This window comes from Anser cygnoides, chromosome 6 (genome assembly GCF_040182565.1).
Source record: "Anser cygnoides isolate HZ-2024a breed goose chromosome 6, Taihu_goose_T2T_genome, whole genome shotgun sequence".
In the NCBI taxonomy this organism is placed as follows: Eukaryota; Metazoa; Chordata; class Aves; order Anseriformes; family Anatidae; genus Anser; species Anser cygnoides.
Window position 1 is genome coordinate 30,640,664 of NC_089878.1, and position 18,559 is coordinate 30,659,222.

At 49.0% G+C, this 18,559-nt stretch overlaps 1 protein-coding gene across 20 annotated transcripts in view; it reads right to left on the reverse strand.

Annotated features, from left to right (window-relative positions):
* Window positions 1-18,559, reverse strand: part of BIN1 (bridging integrator 1) — a 98,154-nt gene that overhangs the window by 41,485 nt on the left and 38,110 nt on the right. For 19 of the 20 annotated variants that reach the window (XM_013196690.3, XM_067000049.1, XM_013196685.3 and 16 more), the window contains exons 2-5: window positions 17,952-18,032; window positions 6,567-6,621; window positions 6,068-6,162; window positions 4,033-4,128 (exon numbers count right to left, since the gene is read on the reverse strand). In XM_013196690.3, the coding sequence (XP_013052144.2) occupies window positions 4,033-4,128; window positions 6,068-6,162; window positions 6,567-6,621; window positions 17,952-18,032 (327 nt within the window). Of the gene's footprint in view, window positions 1-4,032; window positions 4,129-6,067; window positions 6,163-6,566; window positions 6,622-17,951; window positions 18,033-18,380; window positions 18,420-18,559 lie in introns of those variants that run through there. The other variant, XM_067000042.1, reaches the window with a different exon arrangement.

An 18,559-nucleotide genomic window follows, 5' to 3' on the forward strand; every position in this document is an offset into this window, starting at 1 on the left:
AGATGGAGAAAAGAGTCATGACAATCTTCCCCGGCAGCCAAAACCACAAAGACCGTCAGGAACACCCCCACCTCAGCTCCACCCAACTCGTACAGCACTGCGTGCTCTGCCTGCACAGGGACACCCACTGGATGCCCCACACAAGCTGCCCAGAGAGGATTTTTCCCATTTTTCATTTAGCCTCACCTAGGCCTCTGCTTTTTCTTTCTCCTGAGGGTTGCAGCCAGTCTCTAGCCAACCAGCTCGCAGCCCCAGTTCATGCAGAAACTCAAAAGATGAAGCTGAACACAAGAAAGCATCTCTGTTGCCAGCACAGCAGAAGCACTCCTCCACGTGCTCAGGATATGCCTAGGACAGCATTTCAGACCCTGCAACTGGCGATCCAGACAGAAGCACTGTGTTTATCAGCTGATGTGACCACAGTCACAGCCAGTGGCCCATTATAACAAGCTATTATGCAAGAGAAGTGTGAAGAAGAAGTTGTAGCACTGGATCACAAATATACAACATCCACCATTTGTCCCAAGCTGTGACAAAAGCAAGGAAGGAGCCAGCTGCGTACCAGGCTCACGCTCAGGAAAAGCATCCTGACAAGTCCGTGGGTGAAAATCCAGACCTCAGAGCATCACGGCTGTGGCCTGTTACTCTGTGATCTCTCCGTCACCCCCCCCCTCTCCTGAGGTGCCCCCAGGCCCTCTCGCCCATCAGTTTCACCTCATTGAGGCTCAGACCCACTGGGCAGCCTTGCTTTAAGAACCACCAATCCCCCTGAGACCCTTGCCCCCTGTGCTTTCTACAGACACCCTGGACGATCTGTGTTGGAGCACGGGTCTTCCCAGCGTAACCCAGCTCTGAGAGCCTGGTCCAGTGTCAGTGACCTGCAGCATAGAGACAGACTGGAGAACTTGAACAAAAATGACACAGAAAGGAGCCAGAAGGGTTTCTAATTAACCACACAACTCAGAGAAACTGAAGAATCAGCACTGGGATTTACTTGCAAAAGCAACTCCCCCCCCCCCCGCGCACTTGGCAAGGAGAGGTGGTCTCCTCTCCTGAGGCTCCTGCAGATAAAACTGCAAAACCACGCTCGGGGCTGATCTTTCTGCCAGAGCAGCTGGGACCAGTTTGCACGTCTCCCACACACGCTCCTCTGCGCTTTCAGCGAACGCTGGTGCAGCTCCCTGTGAGTCACCGAGGATCTGCAGGATCTCAGCCGCACGCACACCCAGCCCGATTTCAGAGTGCTCAGCTCGCTCCAGGAGAAGAAATCACGAAGAAGCCGAGCCACTCCTCAATCAGGGGCTGTAGAAGACACCTCCCAATACCGTGGTGGCAGCCTGCCCTCCTGGGGAATGCTGCCAGCTGGGCACAGAGACAGGTGTAGGAGGGGGCTTCCAGCAGCATTAAAGTCTCTGAGATGTGAGCTAATGCATCTTCCACACACTCCAGATCTGGGATCTCAGGGAATGAATATTTCCCTTACGTCAGGCTGGCAGAGACAGCAGGCGTTTAGAGGGCTTTTGCCCGTCTCTGTCACAAGGCAAACAGCCACTTGTATGTAGTTCCCTTCTATGACTCCAGGAGAGCTGTTCTCCATCTCCAGGAGATGCTCTCCAGGAGAACTGCGGCTGCCCACCACCACCTAATGGCAAAAGCTGAACTCAAAGATGTGTTTTATTCCTTTGCAATATATTCATCTGAATTTGAACCTCCATTTAAAATAAACAAATAAATAAATCCTTACCGATACTTGGTTTCAAGCCTAGTAGAAACAGCGCATCAGTTTCTGGACAAAATACAAATTTGCCAATTCCACAGCCACTCAGAACTCAGGTTAGGGTTCACCTGCCCTGAGCTCACTGCAGAGATCTGTACCCTCATGGTGTGCTCTGCAACCCCAATCAAAGATTCATTCTGAAATATTTATTGATTATACAAGAGTCCTATTCCCGGAAGCTATAGATACCGACCCACAAAGAAAGGATAAAGTACTTCTTGTGTTCCCATTCCTCAAGTTAGAAAAGACAGAGAGGATTTGTTCACTCCCCTCTGCCAAACTTGAAAAATGTTTCCCTTTAAACTTAAATTCTTTACTAAAGGAATACTAGGTTTTCACATTCCTGCTGTGGATCCTGTTGGAGGTCCAAAACATTCAAGGGAACTTTTCCAGCCCTCTTCGACAAAAGAAGATTCACAATGTGTTAGAATTTAACAAACAAACAACACATGCATGATCTAACTTGTCACACATTTGAATCACTGGGCCATTAACAAAAATCAGGCTCTCACATAACTCAATTAAAATCATTTTCTCTCCATAAATCAATTTTTCTCGTCATCTTAATACCAGAATTCCAGGGAAAACAGACAGTTTGTTTTTGCAGAAAACACAAACCAGAAAACTATTACCACAACAACAAAAAAAAACAGAGTACTCTATTAATTACATATGACTGTTTTTTCTTTCTTGCATGACACCCTCAAGAACTTTAGTTCCTTACTTGAAGCCAAACTACACTTTTGTACAACTGTACAAACTTGTTGAAGTTTGGCTTCAACTTTCAACAACAGTCTTACAGTTGTTTCTACCAGTCAAAGAAACCAAGTCTGATCTGAGCACTTCTCACTGCTCTGTGATAAGGAGAACGACACATCCATCTGGACTACCAAAAACCATCTTGACCTTTTCAAATTCATACCAATGAAAAAATTAAACAAACGGCCAACTCAGTGAAATATATCCATATCTTAGTGTAGGAACCAACAGAAACCCAAATTCTCACTCATTTTTGGAGAAGTATAGGTGAGCAGTGCTCTCTTTAAAGCATTTTTTTCAATTGTGCACAGAAGTGCTTTAACTTCCCATTTTCTAGAGTATCACCTGAAGACTGAGAACGTGATATCAGCAATAAGCACGGAAGAAATGTGACACTGAGGTTACCTAGTGCGCAGCCACAAAACGCTGATAAAAAACTATTTAGTCAGAAGCAGTGCAGAAGTCTGAGTCTACAGAAAACCTGAAACAAAACCTTCTGCTAAGGAAGCAGTGCACAAGCCTCTGCACAGGCTCACTCTATGGGCTGTGATCAGCACTACAGCCTTCAGCGGGTTGAAACTAACAGCAAGCCTCTTCACCCTTCCCCTCCTCGGATTTCCAGGAACAGAGGAGGCTGGAAAAATGAAGCAAAACCAAGGAGCCCCAGGAGGCAATGACACTGCTGTTCAGGGCTTATTTTCAAGCCTGTGACCTGCCCCGCTTTGATACAGCACAAGCCTCCTGGAGCAACAAATATTGACAAACGTTTTAAGAGCCATGTGGTGGGGAAAGGGTTGTTTTCACTGGGAAGAAGCCAAGCTGATACTTCCCATATGGTGATATCATTATTAGCACTTCCATATGGCGAAGACATTTCCTGCATAACCTTCTCAAAGCGAATGGAGAGATGACAACAGCGGAAGGGGAACCTACAGGACATCATTCAAACCCAGGTCCTTGGATACGACCTCTCTCCAAAAGACATACATTCAGCATTCCCCTTCCTGGCAAAGAGCTGAAAATATGTGCAGCAGAGCTTCAGGGAACACAGAAATCTGCCTTCCACACCAGCCTCTACCTATGAAGCACATTTGCCACTAATTGCTTCCTCGACACATTGTACTTACAGGGAAGTTAAAAAAAAAAAAAAAAAAGCCACAACAAAGGACTGAAAAGAGAAACCGAGAGCTTGTGAGCTGTTGCTGACACTACCCTCCTGCACTGTGACACAGCGGGATTTTGTATGGATCCTCTAGTTTTGTACTGATGTTTTTTCTTCAGCGTCTTTCCCCTGGATTCTTCACTCTGTTGCTTCAAGCCCAAAGGAGAACATGGCATTTTCACATGAACCAGGGCTGCAAAGATCTTGGCTGCTCTAAAAGCAAAGCATGCAACAGCACAGCACGCACATCCCCATGAAGAACATGGGGATGCAAGGAACTTACGAGTTTTCATCTGCTATGACTCTAGATCAAAAGACTTAATAAGAATCTTACTTTAATATCTGGGAATTGACCAAGGTAAGTATCCATGGTCAGAAGCGCCTGATCCACCAGCTTCTGATGGAAATCCGTCCAGAGGAGGTCATTGTTCTGAAAAACAAAAGTAATGAGCAAACTGTTAAAAGCACAGAGCTCTGCATTCATGCCTGTCTCAGTGAGTGCTGCAGACAACAATTTCAGTCCCCAGAGCTCTTAAGAAATAGTCATTTCTTAGGAAAAACTAAGGAGCAGAAAAGTTAATTGAAAACTGAGGTCATGGCAGAAATGTAGATACAGAAAAGAAAGCCTGATGCTGCTAATTCAGGCAACCTCTCCACAGACACAGCACCCTTCGTGAGCCTTCCTTTGAGGGCTTATCTGTTCCTCTACTGTGCTAGTCCAAGTCCATAAGGCAGAATGGATGATGAACGTCAGGCTCCCTTCACCTCCTCCTCCAAGACCCCTTCCTCCAGCAGCCACAAAAATGGGACATCTGACACCACTGGGCACCATTTTCTCCTTCACTCTAACATAGCTTTCTGAAAGATAACGAATAGCAGAAAGCTATTGTAGCACTCTTCAGCCCTCACACCACCTGGCCCCATGGAGGTTGCGTTCAAGGCTTGCACCCCACCCTGTGCATACTTCATCCTTCATCTTTTCTCAGCCACGCTAACTTCCCATCAACACCCTGGATTAGGTGGAAATTGTCACTCCCTCCTGTTTTTCCACTTGGTCAAAAAGTTTTGACTAAACTATTCAAGAAAAAAAAAAGTCCTCTTTATGGTGGAATTTCAGGGTGGTTTTTGGTTGGTTGGTTTGGTTTGGGTTTTTTTGCCAGGAATAGCACTCATCTCCCACTTCTCTTTTCCCAAATGACAGAAAGGCATTAAATGGGGAGATGGAGGCTGGAAATATTCCTGCAGCCCCTCAGAATAGCTGCAGGCACTTGTCAGGACTCATGCTTCTCTTGACTTCTCTGGCTCAAGTTTGTTGATGGGACAGTCTCCCAGGAAGCAACACAGCCGCTCAGTAAGAAACAAGGCCAACAAAGAATGTGAAGCCAAACCAACTGAATTACAATTTCGTTATTTACTGCAAGACCACTTCATAATGGAAAGTTTCCACGTTAATGCAAGAATTGACCTGGAAACGTTCAGGTTTTGTTTGATTTATCTGCTTTGAAGTCAGTATTTCCTGGGTAAGACGTAAATGTTATTTCATGTGAGAATTCTGCAGGGAAAGCAGAGGAAAGGGAAGAATCCTTCTCCTGCTTTTCTCCCTGTGCCTTCCCCCCTGCTCCAACACCATGAACAGCTGCAGATAAGCCCTGTCCTGCAGCCTCACAGCAGATGGATCCACAGAGCTGAATTGCCACAGCTGCTGCCCAGCTGAACAGCTGAGCAAGAGAGCAGAGGGTGTTTGCTTCCAGCTGGACCCACCGCGCACACAAGCCAAGGGGCATCCAAGATGTCAAATGACAGGCTGTGCCCCAAGCTCCACAGAAAACACCTGGGCAAGTTGGACAGGCATCACCTCACCGAGGGATGAGAACAGCAGGTTGGGGTGAAATATGGCTCAGACAAACAAGATGGCAAGCAAAATATGGCAGCTGGCAGTACTGCTGTGAGTAGGAGGGCGACTGCAGCTACTCAACGGCTGGCTGGTCTGACCATGCTTTGGGCATAGATTTTAGGTTTCCATTCCTCTTGCATGAAGCATGAACAATATATCCAGTTGATTCTATTACAGACTCTCTTTGGCATCCCCTGGCCCTTTCTAGCCACTGTTGAGAGAACAAAGTTGCTTGTGGACGTAAGTTCAGGGCTCTTTGCACCACTCAAGCACCTGGGAACAGTGCCCCACACGGACAAAAACACAGGCCACATTCCTTCAGCTTTCCCTTATTCCCAGCACTGAGTTTGTCTCTCTGATTACTGCTGCGTGTAAAGCTGTGTGCCTGAAGGAATTTAGCTCACAGACAGCTTCCAAAGCCCATCTCCTCTGACAGACCAAGCCTGGTAAGCCCACATCCTGGGCTGAGTCTTACCTCTGCTATTTTATTTGTGTCATCTCTCCCAGGCCAATCAGGCTCATAAACTTCCTGCAAACACTCCGTCAGCTTCTTGGAGGCCTCATGCATAGCTAGGAAAGAAGAGGTAACTGCCTCAGAAACAGGGAAACACTTCATCCCTTATCCTGAGGAACGGGGACACAGGAGATGTTGAATGGGTTACAACAAATGCTAAGCTGTTCCTTATGGAACGTCTGCCCCTGGATAACACAAAAAAGGAAGGTAACCAGAGGGAGAAAGGATGCAGTCACATCAAATCCTCTGTGTTCACACCAGCCTGGCATGCATTAAAGCACAACCATCCCACCTCAGCAAATCCTGAAGGATTCTGAGAGATCTCCCACCCAGACAAGGCGGACCTTCCCTTAAAACTCTTGCCTTGGGATAGGAAACACCAGAAAGGGGAAGGCTGCAAAAACCTCACTGCACAGGTAAGTCTTGAGCAGAAACAGTTTTCTGCATATACTGATCTTACCTTTTACGGAAGCCAAGTAAGTTCGGAGATCCTTCTGCAGCCTCGTGCCTTCCGACTGTGAAAGTAAGAAAACCACCAGTTATCCTTCCATACAAAGACAGTGTAAGAGGGAGGAGTCCAACATTTCTAAATAAAGAAAAATCACCTTGCAGATAGGCTAAACATCAGCACTCTAACCAGCCTAAACGAATATTAACAGGGAAACCACGCGGCCCTCCAACCTTCTTCGTAGGTCCACAGCGGGTGACCTGCATGCACGTTTGGCCAACAATATCACCAAACTACTGAGCAATTTGATGTGGGTAAAGTGTGATTTACTCTTCACAGCAGAGCCAGCTTGAATGTTTTAATTTCATACTGGCAACTGGACAGGGTTCAAAAGACAATTAGTTTGTAAGCCAAGGGCTAGTAGGTTTATGCAACAAATGTAACTGAAGGGTGTCTGTAGGATAGGGGAGATAAATGTAATTGTCTTATTTTGAACTGGCTTGGGAGCAGTTTAGCTCACCACTTTTTCCTACAACACTGCAAACCAAAAGCCCAGTACAAAGTAGGTACAAGAGGCCTCTGACCTGCTCAAACATCCTTTTTAAGCTTCAGGGCTTGCAAATACAGGATCAATCTTTTTCTTTAGCCACACCATGGAGGTGGCCAGCCAGCAGCAGACCTCACTCGCTATGAAACAAAGGCTTAAAACCAGAAGCTAGGCTGAGTTTTGACTGTTTGAGCCTTGAGGCAACACAGAGGAGTACAGCACAAGCACCCAGATTGAACAGGTCACGGAACTTCTTACAGCAAAGCTGGCTCAGACGCACAACCACACGTGCCCTCCCCATCCGACCACTCTCCCACTGCAGGATGAGCACTGCCAGGTCCGTGTCCCTTCTACCCTGCAATGACATTGACAGTGGTGCAAACCAGACAGGGAAACATTCCCAAATCCAGACAGTGACGTTATACAATCAGAAATGAAAGAGAACAACAGAAAGGCCTGAGAATTCGACCGACACCACCACAGAGGATGTCAAAGCATGGGAAGGAGCAAACACGGAAGACACCTATGCAGATACAACTGCTAGGGTACAGAAAAGTTTGAAAGGCAGAGATCTCTGTTATAAAAGGACTTCCCTTTCCCTGTGGGATCTCACTGGATCCTCACCATCTCCCAAAGTAGCTGTAAAAACAAGGACACAGGAAAGCAACAGCCACATCTCACCCCTTCCTCACAGCCTGCTGCCATGCCTCGTTTTCCTTCCCAGTTTGTCCCATGGGGGGGCCCCAGCACAACTAATTTTGACAGCTGAAGACAACTCCGGAGACAGGGAGCTCACAGGACTTCTCTGACAGCTGCCTCAGAGCTAATAGCTTTAGAGGCAGATGTTTCCCATCAGCTTTCCCCACCACTCAGCCACCTCTTCCTTCATCTGAGCTCATGCCCCGATCCTTTGGGCTCTCGGTGCAGCTGTGCTCTCTAAGCAGTGACTAAATCTGCCCAGCTGTTGAGGTGGCAGTGCTAGCACATCTTTGTGGAGAAGTCCATCTGCTTCCAAACGCCACACCTGATTTAAGTTCCTTGCCTCAAAAGTTTGGATGAATTCACATTTGTTCATTTCCTACTGACATCGACAAAGGAACTGAGGGATGGCAAAGAGCTGACCGCCTTTACAAAAGGAAGCCATACTCCTAGTTGGATGGAGAAGCATTGGAAAGTGACCCAAAGAGAGTACAAAAGGAAAGGAATGGTGACCATATCTGCTGCAAAAGTCCTAGGAGGCCTTAGAATACAAAGCAAGGAAATGTAGAGCTCTGCTGGCTAAAGGTGACTGGGGAAACCTGGGCAGATGAAACTGCCTCGTGGTGCAATCAGAAACCACCAGGGATGAGATGCCAGTAATCAAATACACAGAGGACCATCAGGGAGGCTGAGCTGACAAGCACTAGTATGAGTTTGTTTGTGGCCAAAACAGCAAGCAAGAAGGGCTTAGAGAAAAGCAGTGATGTCTTTGCCTAGAATGGGCCCATGCTTGAAATCGCAGACTGGAATTGGCAAGGTCAGCTGTCACATCAGAAGAAGAAATGGCACAGAAGAAACTATCGTGCAAAACCCCTCAGTTGTATACATTTTCACCCTGCAGCTACATTGTTTTTTAAGAATCACTAAATTCAAACACGCTACTTTGAGGTTATCAAAAACTCAGAGGCAGGGAAGGTCTGCTGCAGAACCTGCCTGCCACACTCTTGGGTACCACAGCATCTTAAACTGTGACTGAAAACTATAGCACCTGAAATCAGAAACCACCTTCAAAATTGTGCCCGTACATCCTTGAGTCCTGCCACAGCAGCGCGTGAGAGAACCCCGACGCCCTGGGACTCTTCTAGCGAGGCAGTTGGCGCAGGCAGGGCGGGCAGGCAGGGCGGAGCGCTCACACCCGCCCTTAGGGACAATTCCTCTAACGGCACTCTCCTGTCAGCTGGGCTACAATGGTCTCCACCAGGCACGGTGCCTTCTCTAGGAAGTCAGTGCACACCCAGACCGACTGCCCGTCCAAACATGCGGCAGTTCAGGTCTCCGGATGCGGGGAGTGTCTGAGCCTCTTGCTGCCATCGGCGGGAGGCAGGGAGACTGCTTGCGTGAGGTGCGAGCAGGTGGACGACCTGGTCCGCATGGTGGCGGAACTCAAGGAAGAGGTGCAGAGACTGAGGGATATCAGGGAGTGCGAGCGGGAGATAGACTGGTGGAGCAACTCCCTGCAGGACCAGAGGGAGAGGGACCAGGGTGAGACGCCCCAAAGGGGGGTGGACCCCCTGCCCTGTTGCCATCGGGCAGAGGGAGGGGACCTGCGAGTTGAGGAGGAATGGAGACAGGTCCCTGCTCGACCTCGCAGGAGATGCCCTCCCCTGCCGGCACCGCCTTCCCAGGTGCCCTTGAACAATAGGTTTGAGGCCCTGGGGCTCGAGAGACCCGTGGGTGAGGATGAGGTAGGAAGCCTACCCAGGAGGATGCCTGAGGTGAGGAAGTTGACTCCACGCCTCAGGACTGCCTCCACCAAGAAAGAAAGAAGGGTGATTGTTGTGGGCGGCTCCCTCCTCAGGGGAACGGAGGGCCCTATTTGTCGGCCTGACCCCACACATAGGGAAGTCTGCTGCCTCCCTGGGGCCAGGGTCAGAGACGTTACCAGGAAGCTTCCAAACCTGGTTCGCCCCTCTGACTATTACCCGCTTTTGATAGTCCAGGCTGGCAGCGATGATGTTGAAAAGAGAAGCCTCAGGGCCATCAAACAGGACTATAGGGGGCTGGGACGATTGGTGGAGGGAGCGGGAGTGCAGGTGGTGTTTTCGTCTATCCCTACGGGGGAAGGGAGAGGCACGGAGAGGACACGGAAAGCTCATGTGGTTAATAGGTGGCTCAGAGGCTGGTGCCAGCATAGAAATTTTGGGTTTTTTCACCATGGGGAGCTTTACTCGGCACCCGGCCTGATGGCCCCAGACGGGTCTCTATCTCCAAGGGGAAAACGGATCCTAGGCCAGGAGCTGGCAGGGCTCATAGAGAGAGCTTTAAACTAGGTAAGAAGGGGGACGGGGCTCAAACAAGGCCTGTTGGAGCTGTGCCGGGGGAAACAATGGCTAGGCCGGGGAAGAAGGCGATGGCCCAGCTGAAGTGCATCTACACTAATGCACGCAGCATGGGTAACAAACAGGAGGAGCTGGAAGCCATTGTGCAGCAGGCAGGCTACGACTTGGTTGCCATCACGGAGACGTGGTGGGACCGCTCCCACGACTGGAGTGCTGCAATGCCTGGCTATCGGCTCTTCAGGAGGGACAGGCAGCACAAAAGGGGTGGTGGCGTGGCTCTCTACATTAGAGAATCTTTTGATGTTGTGGAACTCCAGGCTGGGAATGATAAGGTTGAATCCCTGTGGGTTAGGATCCGTGGGAAGGCCGGCAAGGCTAGCATCCTGGTGGGGGTCTGCTATAGACCGCCGAACCAGGATGCGGAGACGGATGAGGAGTTTTATAGGCAACTGACAGAAGTTGCAAAATCGTCGGCGCTTGTCCTCGTGGGGGACTTCAACTTCCCGGACATATCCTGGAAACACAACACGGCACAGAGAAAGCAGTCTAGGAGGTTTCTGGAGAGCGTGGGAGATAGCTTCCTGACGCAGCTGGTCAGTGAACCTACCAGGGGTGGTGCCCCGCTAGACCTTCTCTTCACAAACAGAGAAGGACTGGTGGGAGATGTGGTGGTCGGAAGCTGTCTGGGGCAGAGTGACCACGAAATGGTAGAGTTCTCTATTCTTGGCGAGGCCAGGAAGGGGACCAGTAAAACTGCTGTCTTGGACTTCCGGAGGGCTGACTTTGAGCTGCTCAGGACGCTGGTTGGCCGAGTCCCTTGGGAGGCGGTTCTGAAGGGCAGAGGAGTCCAGGAAGGCTGGGCGCTCCTCAAGAAGGAAATCGTGATGGCACAGGAGCGGTCCGTCCCCACGTGCCCAAAGATGAGCCGGCGTGGAAGAAGACCGGCCTGGCTCAACAGAGAGTTGCGGCTGGAGCTTAGCAGAAAAAAGAGGGTTTATAATCTTTGGAAAAAAGGGCGGGCCACTGAGGAGGACTACAAGGATGTAGCGAGGCTGTGCAGGGAGAAAATTAGAAAGGCCAAAGCTCATCTGGAGCTCAATCTGGCTACTGCCGTTAAAGACAACAAAAAATCCTTTTACAAATACATCAACGCGAAACGGAGGACTAGGGAGAATCTCCATCCTCTACTGGATGCGAGGGGAAACCTAGTTACTAAGGATGAGGAAAAGGCTGAGGTGCTTAATGCCGCCTTTGCCTCAGTCTTTAGCGGCAATACCGGTTGTTCTCCGGACACCCAGTGCCCTGAGCTGGTGGAAGGGGATGGGGAGCTGGATGTGGCCTTCGCTATCCATGAGGAAATGGTTGGCGACCTGCTACGGAGCTTGGATGTGCGCAAGTCGATGGGGCCTGATGGGATCCACCCGAGGGTACTGCGAGAACTGGCGGAGGAGCTGGCCGAGCCGCTTTCCATCATTTATCGGCAGTCCTGGCTATCGGGGGAGGTCCCGGTTGACTGGCGGCTAGCCAATGTGACGCCCATCTATAAGAAGGGCCGGAGGGCAGACCCGGGGAACTATAGGCCTGTCAGTTTGACCTCAGTGCCGGGGAAGCTCATGGAGCAGATTATCTTGAGGGTCATCACGCGGCACTTGCAGGGCAAGCAGGCGATCAGGCCCAGTCAGCATGGGTTTATGAAAGGCAGGTCCTGCTTGACGAACCTGATCTCCTTCTATGACCAAGTGACGCGCTTGGTGGATGAGGGAAAGGCTGTGGACGTGGTCTACCTTGACCTAAGTAAGGCTTTTGACACCGTTCCCCACAACATTCTCCTCAAGAAACTGGCTGCTCGTGGCTTGGACTGGCGTACGCTTCGCTGGGTTAGAAACTGGCTGGATGGCCGGGCCCAGAGAGTTGTGGTGAATGGAGTCAAATCTGGTTGGAGGCCGGTCACTAGTGGAGTCCCCCAGGGCTCGGTACTGGGGCCGGTCCTCTTTAATATCTTTATCGATGATCTGGATGAGGGCGTCCAGTGCACCCTCAGTAAGTTTGCAGATGACACCAAGCTAAGTACGTGTGTCGATCTGCTCGAGGGCAGGAAGGCTCTGCAGGAGGATCTGGATAGGCTGGAGCGATGGGCTGAGGTCAACTGCATGAAGTTCAACAAGGCCAAGTGCCGGGTCCTGCACCTGGGCTGCAACAACCCCAAGCAGAGCTACAGGCTGGGAGATGAGTGGCTGGAAAGCTGCCTGGCCGAGAAGGACCTGGGAGTATTGGTGGATAGTCGGCTGAATATGAGCCAGCAGTGTGCTCAGGTGGCCAAGAAGGCCAACGGCATCCTGGCCTGTATAAGAAGCAGTGTGGCCAGCAGGTCGAGGGAAGTGATTGTGCCCCTGTACTCGGCTCTGGTGAGGCCGCACCTCGAGTACTGTGTTCAGTTTTGGGCCCCTCGCTACAGGAAGGACATGGACGTGCTCGAGCGAGTCCAGAGAAGGGCGACCAAGCTGGTGAGGGGTCTGGAGAACAAGTCTTACGAGGAGCGGCTGAGGGAGCTGGGCTTGTTCAGCCTGGAGAAGAGGAGGCTCAGGGGCGACCTCATCGCTCTCTACAGTTACCTGAAAGGAGGCTGTAGAGAGGTGGGGGTTGGTCTGTTCTCCCACGTGCCTGGTGACAGGACGAGGGGGAATGGGCTAAAGTTGCGACAGGGGAGTTTTAGGTTGGATGTTAGGAAGAACTTCTTTACCGAACGGGTTATTAGGCATTGGAACGGGCTGCCCAGGGAGGTGGTGGAGTCACCATCCCTGGAGGTAAGACTCAACACCAGACCCGAAATGAGGGTAACAAAAGGATCTCTGAGAGGTCCGCTGGCACTGCAGTTGAACATCAAATCAACAAGGACAGATTTTTAGACAGGTCACCTGAAAAAAAACTGCAAGTTAGGGCCCAAATACTGGAGTGTGCAATCACAGCCATGCCCTGGTAGCCTTGTCAAAGCAGACGCCTCAGCCAGGCGCTGTGCCACCGCCGTGCGCCATCGGCCCGTATGCAGTGCTGCACCCTGCAACCACAGGGGTCTTTTCAGTCAGCCCTTGCTGAAGGCTCTCCAAGGCTATGGGGTTTACTTTCAAAGTACTTAGCCCGCTAAAGACACTGAATAGTCTTCATAGCCTGTAAGATCTGTAAGCAGAACGACTCAAAGAGAGGCCCAACTATCAGTTTGTCCAAGAACCCCAGCTCTCCTGGGCACCTGGGTGGCTTGTACCCGGAGTTCCCCTCCAAGTCTCTTTTTGGCATTTCCATTGTTTTGTTTCTTGCCACTGATGCAGCAGCTCCCTCCCTCGCTGCCACAAGGGTTTCTCTTCATTGTTTTAAACATTAATGCTTTCCCAAGAAACTCTGGCAAATGCTTTCTCTCCGTGCGTGCAGCACCTGCTTCCTCCAGGCAGGCTAAAGCAGGCTGTCACGTACAGCCACGATTCTGCATAAACAGCTCTCACAAAGCAGTCAGACACTGTCAAACGCCGTACAGAACAGAAGCTTTCTGTACCCTTGAGTGCACATACAGAAGATGCTTCCTACACTTAGAAGTAAAAGTAGACAGAGTGAAACTGGAATCTGAAAAATGAATATAGCTCCCAGTTATCAAAGAACAGGAGGTCTAAGGGTGTGCAGGGGAAGTTACGGAGTATGGTTGGCCCTAAAGATGTTCGGGAAAGAAATGTCATACTGCCACGCTTGCAATCACAGTGTAACGCAACCCTGTGAGCCTGTAATAAACACAACCAGGTATAATATGAAGGGCTGTATGTGCAGGAAGGTGCATATTTAAACACAGAAAGAGCTATACTGGGGCAGCTGGAAGAGCTCTCTTCAAAGCCCAAATGAATTACGTATTACTTATAACTCTGTGAAAGAAAAACACAAAAGTATTTTGAGGACTTCTTGTCTTATTGGGGGAGTGTGTGTGTGTAATTTATAACACCTTTCACCCAGCACTATTTATGTGTGTAATTCTCAGTAGAGCTGTTTCTTGGTAGAAGACAAGTTTCCAAAAACATTCTCCCCCAACTTCTAAAGAAGAGATTTCGTGCCAATTATTTTTACAACAGCAGACAACTGTTCAAGACAATACTTCTCACCCCTCGCTCTCTTAAACAAGGAGGCAAGCACAGAGGGCCCAGCAGACTGCCACGGCTCCTTATCACAGGGCAGAAGAGGAAAGCGTCCCAGCTTTCCCAGTGCCGAGAGTCAGATCTTGATAGCTCTGCACATGAATTAGCAGTTCGGAGCATTGTGCCAGATGTCCTGTAACCCTGCAATAAAGTATGGCCATCTCTGCAACAGGCCACAGGCTTTGCACTGAATTTGCAAGGCCTCAGAACTGAGGCATCAATCTTGCCCCCTCTGAACTTTTCTTGGCCAGCCTTTAACTCTGTTTTGCTTGGTTTAGCCGTGACAGCAATTTTTCCAGTTGACTTGGTATTTATGGCTGCTTTGCTTTACTTTTTGTTACCTTTGTGTGGTACAGCTATAAGCATTTCTCATGTTTTTTTCTTTTTTTCTTTGTGTATTTTTTTATAGACAGCAGTAACAAGCGGTTATTCTATGTTGCATGAGTTATGAGTCTCGTAACAAGACTCACATGAGAGGAACACAGGTCTCTAAGGACAGCAGAGGACTTGAGAAATTAAGACATAGGATATGGCTCAAAGGCACATTGGAAAACATACAAAAACATCGCCAATCAGATCCTAGAAAGAGAATGATGAAACTGTCAAGATGAGCATTACACTGCTGACAGCGCAGGACTTCAGATGCTAACGGCTCACTCCAGCACCCCACCACTGCCAGAACAAACACTGACCTTTGGACCCAGAGGAGCAGTGGAAGGGCGAGCGCGACGCCAGAAGGATGTGTAGAAGTGAAGCATGTAGCAGTTTTAACTGCATTCTTTTTCTTTTTCTCTGACAATTCGGTTTGGATTAAATAATGATTTCAATTTTACAAACCATACATTGCTGGATTTACTTATATACGTGGCGTGCTTCCTCTCTGCCCACAAACAAGGTTTTAGGTGTAGCACCCACAGCCAAACCCACATTGTGAGAGCAAAGATTAAACCCGGCACCCCGCGGGGACACCCAGAGCTGCGCTGCCTGCCCCGAGGCTGAGCCGAGCACTGCGAAGCGCGGGCAGCGACGGTGCAGCCCGTGCCAGCAGCAGCTTGTCTTGTGAAACGCTGTAAACCAACCCAGATCCTCCACGCGAGCGGCGGCTCCCGAAGGTATCAAACCCAGCGGCTGTGCCAGGCAGGAACACGAGGCGGTGCCAGGTGTAAGGGCTGCCACCAGCCTCCACCTCGCTCGCTCCCTCCCGGGAGCATTTCAAATGCAGGGGAAGAGAAGCCAGTGCCTGGCACACCTCAGGTGCCGCAGCTTCGCGGCAGGTCTCTTGCTCCCAGGTCTCCGAGGACAATTTCCCTTTGTGCTGGTGCCTGGACACAAGTGACACCGGGACAGGGAAGCAGAGGTGCCTTCCAAGGACCTAGCTGGGAGGCTAACTGCCGGAGATAACCTGTCGTGAGGGAGTAACACGGGGGCCAACCGTGCTGTTTGGTGGGCCTTCAAGAGACACAGGGGAGCCCTACAGCAGCATTGTTACGCCCAGCTCATTTGTCATGTAGCAAATCCATCTGTCTGAGAGCTAAAAAGCTCCCGCTATTCTGAGACCTCAGAGTGCTGATCTCATATGAACCTGAATGGAGAACACTCTGGAAAATGCAATGCCTTCCCTCATGTCCACTCATCCACCGTTTGGGAGAACCACAAGATGCCTTAGTTGAAATAATAAACTATTTTTAGACCTGCTCCCCATTCATTGACAGTCCTCCCCCCGGGAACGTGTGTCAGCGTGGCCCACAGCAGTCATTAGAGTCAGAGGAGCCTCCAACCAACTGAGCAAACAAGGCCACTGCCACCGGGATATTTTTCAAAGCTCCCCTCCTGTTTCAATAACCCTCTGGTTGCACCCGGGCCAGTTCCCCAGGAGAGTAATTCTGTTACAGGCCTGCAGCAAAAGCTCACCTTTCCTCCAGACTTAACGCTTCCAACTGGAGCACACTTTGTAAGGAAAGGGCACAGAGTTCTCACGCGCAGCCATACCATACACACGTATTGCATACATGCAAATGGAAGCAAGTGGGTTTATATGCACATACAGCTAACGTTTTCTCCCCAGTCTCCTTAGCACCATAACTCCTGGTCCCTAGATAACAATCCAGCTAACTCACTTTTATGTAGATGCCCTTTAGAACAGGCATTGCCTGCATTTATTTTACTGATAGGGAAACCGAGGGCCAAAGCAAGACTAAGAGACCACAAGCAGCAAATGCACAGCAGCCTCTGGCTCCTTCAACAAATTGTTTGGAGAGTTTAGCTCATGGTCTGTCCCTGCAAGATGGCAAAAGAAATTGAACTGTAAGGGGTACAGAGGCAGTGCTTCTTTAATAGGCTTCTCAATGCACCATGGGGACTGATGGCTTTGGAAACTGAAAAGCCATTCTGGACAGCCAGATCAAGGTTTGAATCTGAGTTTTTCTTCTTAAAAAGGAGATTTCTTAATTGCTGATAGTTGGTCTCAACAGCAATGTGGAAAAGTCACAACTGGTAATGTCATGTCCCCAGAAAGAAGCCAAACTCTATTCCTCTGTGTACTAGAGAATACCATCGGTAGACAAGCTATAGAGACATTGCACGTACTTCTGAAGCAACAGCTACTATTGCTGCCAAAAGAATGATCATTAGTCTCCAGGAATCCGTAGTCAGCCTTGGTTAGACACAAGTCCAAGTCAGACTGAAAGATTTTCATTATATTCAGCTGTGGCAAATCCCGGCTCAGCCGATTTTGGGACACAGAATCACATCTGCTGAGTCCTAACAGACATGACGCAGCTGCCACTAACAGCTCCAGGAAAAAAAAAAAAAAAGGCTTTAGATATGTCAGGAAACAAATGGTCTAAAGGTTTTCTTTAGCACCACCTGTGCTTTGGTGTTGCATGCACTTCCTGCCATGAAACAGAAGCAACGCTTCCCCTAACACCAAGCACCGCTGTGCTTCAGCCAGCCCTGTAAATTCCTCTCATCTGGGTGGCTGAAAGCTCCAGTTATAAAAACACACCCAGGTCAAGACATAATCCTACTGCTACCCATGGCAGGGGGAATTGCTACACTATTAAAATATTTGTGTGCTACAACAGAAGCAAGAAGCAGACACTTAAAAGAATGATGACTCGGGTTTGACACAGGGATTGTGCAAAGATAGAGAGGAAGTTAGATTTAGATCTTACCCATTGAAGGACGTTCCCCTTTCACCATTTGTTTTGTTTGCCTCCCTTTTGCTCTTCAGAAACTGAATCTACCCTTTTTCCATTTTGTTTTTCTTTTTTTAATCTGTTTCCTCTCCTATCCATTTTTCAGAGAGGCAATGTTGCTCTTATGCCTGGTTCCAGCCCAGCAGGAAAAAACTACACTGCACAGCAGATGTTAACTGAAGAAAATGTTCTGGTTGAAGTATTTTTTTCCCCCAAACTTGGGTCCAGAACAAGAATTAGTTTTTAGCATACACTCACTCACTCCATGATAGCAGAATTGGAAGATACAGTGTGAATTCTTATAAACAAACAGTTAAGAGTTGTGGGTCACTTCAATATGACTATGGCATCATTTAATTTCATGTGCTTTAATTGCATATTGTAGGAGATGATTAGAAACTAATGCTGAAACCCAGGGTGTAATTACATATCTCCAATTATCTTACCAGCTGTTTGTTGAAGTTCTGCACACACTGCTCAAACTGCTCATCTTTCGTTTCATCTGCTTTCCCAAGCTTCTGAAGGACCTGCAGAAAGAGAGAAAAAAGATGGGAGACTGCAAACACAGATATAACAAAGCAAACGCAAAGAAACACTTGCAAGTTCTTGCTCATGAGGCTGAAAGAAGGAAGGTTAAAAAAGGTCTCCCTTATTTTTTTACTCAGAAATTCTGGAGTATTTCTCTGCACTGTCACAATCTGAAAAAGGACTTGCAGATGAATCAGAATGCACTCAGATCTCTAATACTCTGCTGTACGGAAGAGCACAACTGAAGTTTGCTCTTCACATGTCTAACGCTTTTTGCAAACAAGGCAACAGCGACCCAGTTACCAATCTCCTGGACCAACCAGAAACCAACCGCATCCCTCATATACCTCATGTTCTGTGGTTATGCTCATCCTGGTTTAACATGAGACTAGTCCAGACAGGCTGGGATTTTTGCTCCTGGAACAGCTGGAATGTGCTGCCCTCAAACACATAAAGCTGTGCAGAGGCATCCTAAGAAAGAGAATATGGATGGAGCAGTGAACGTCCACCTTCTTTCCTCCTTTTC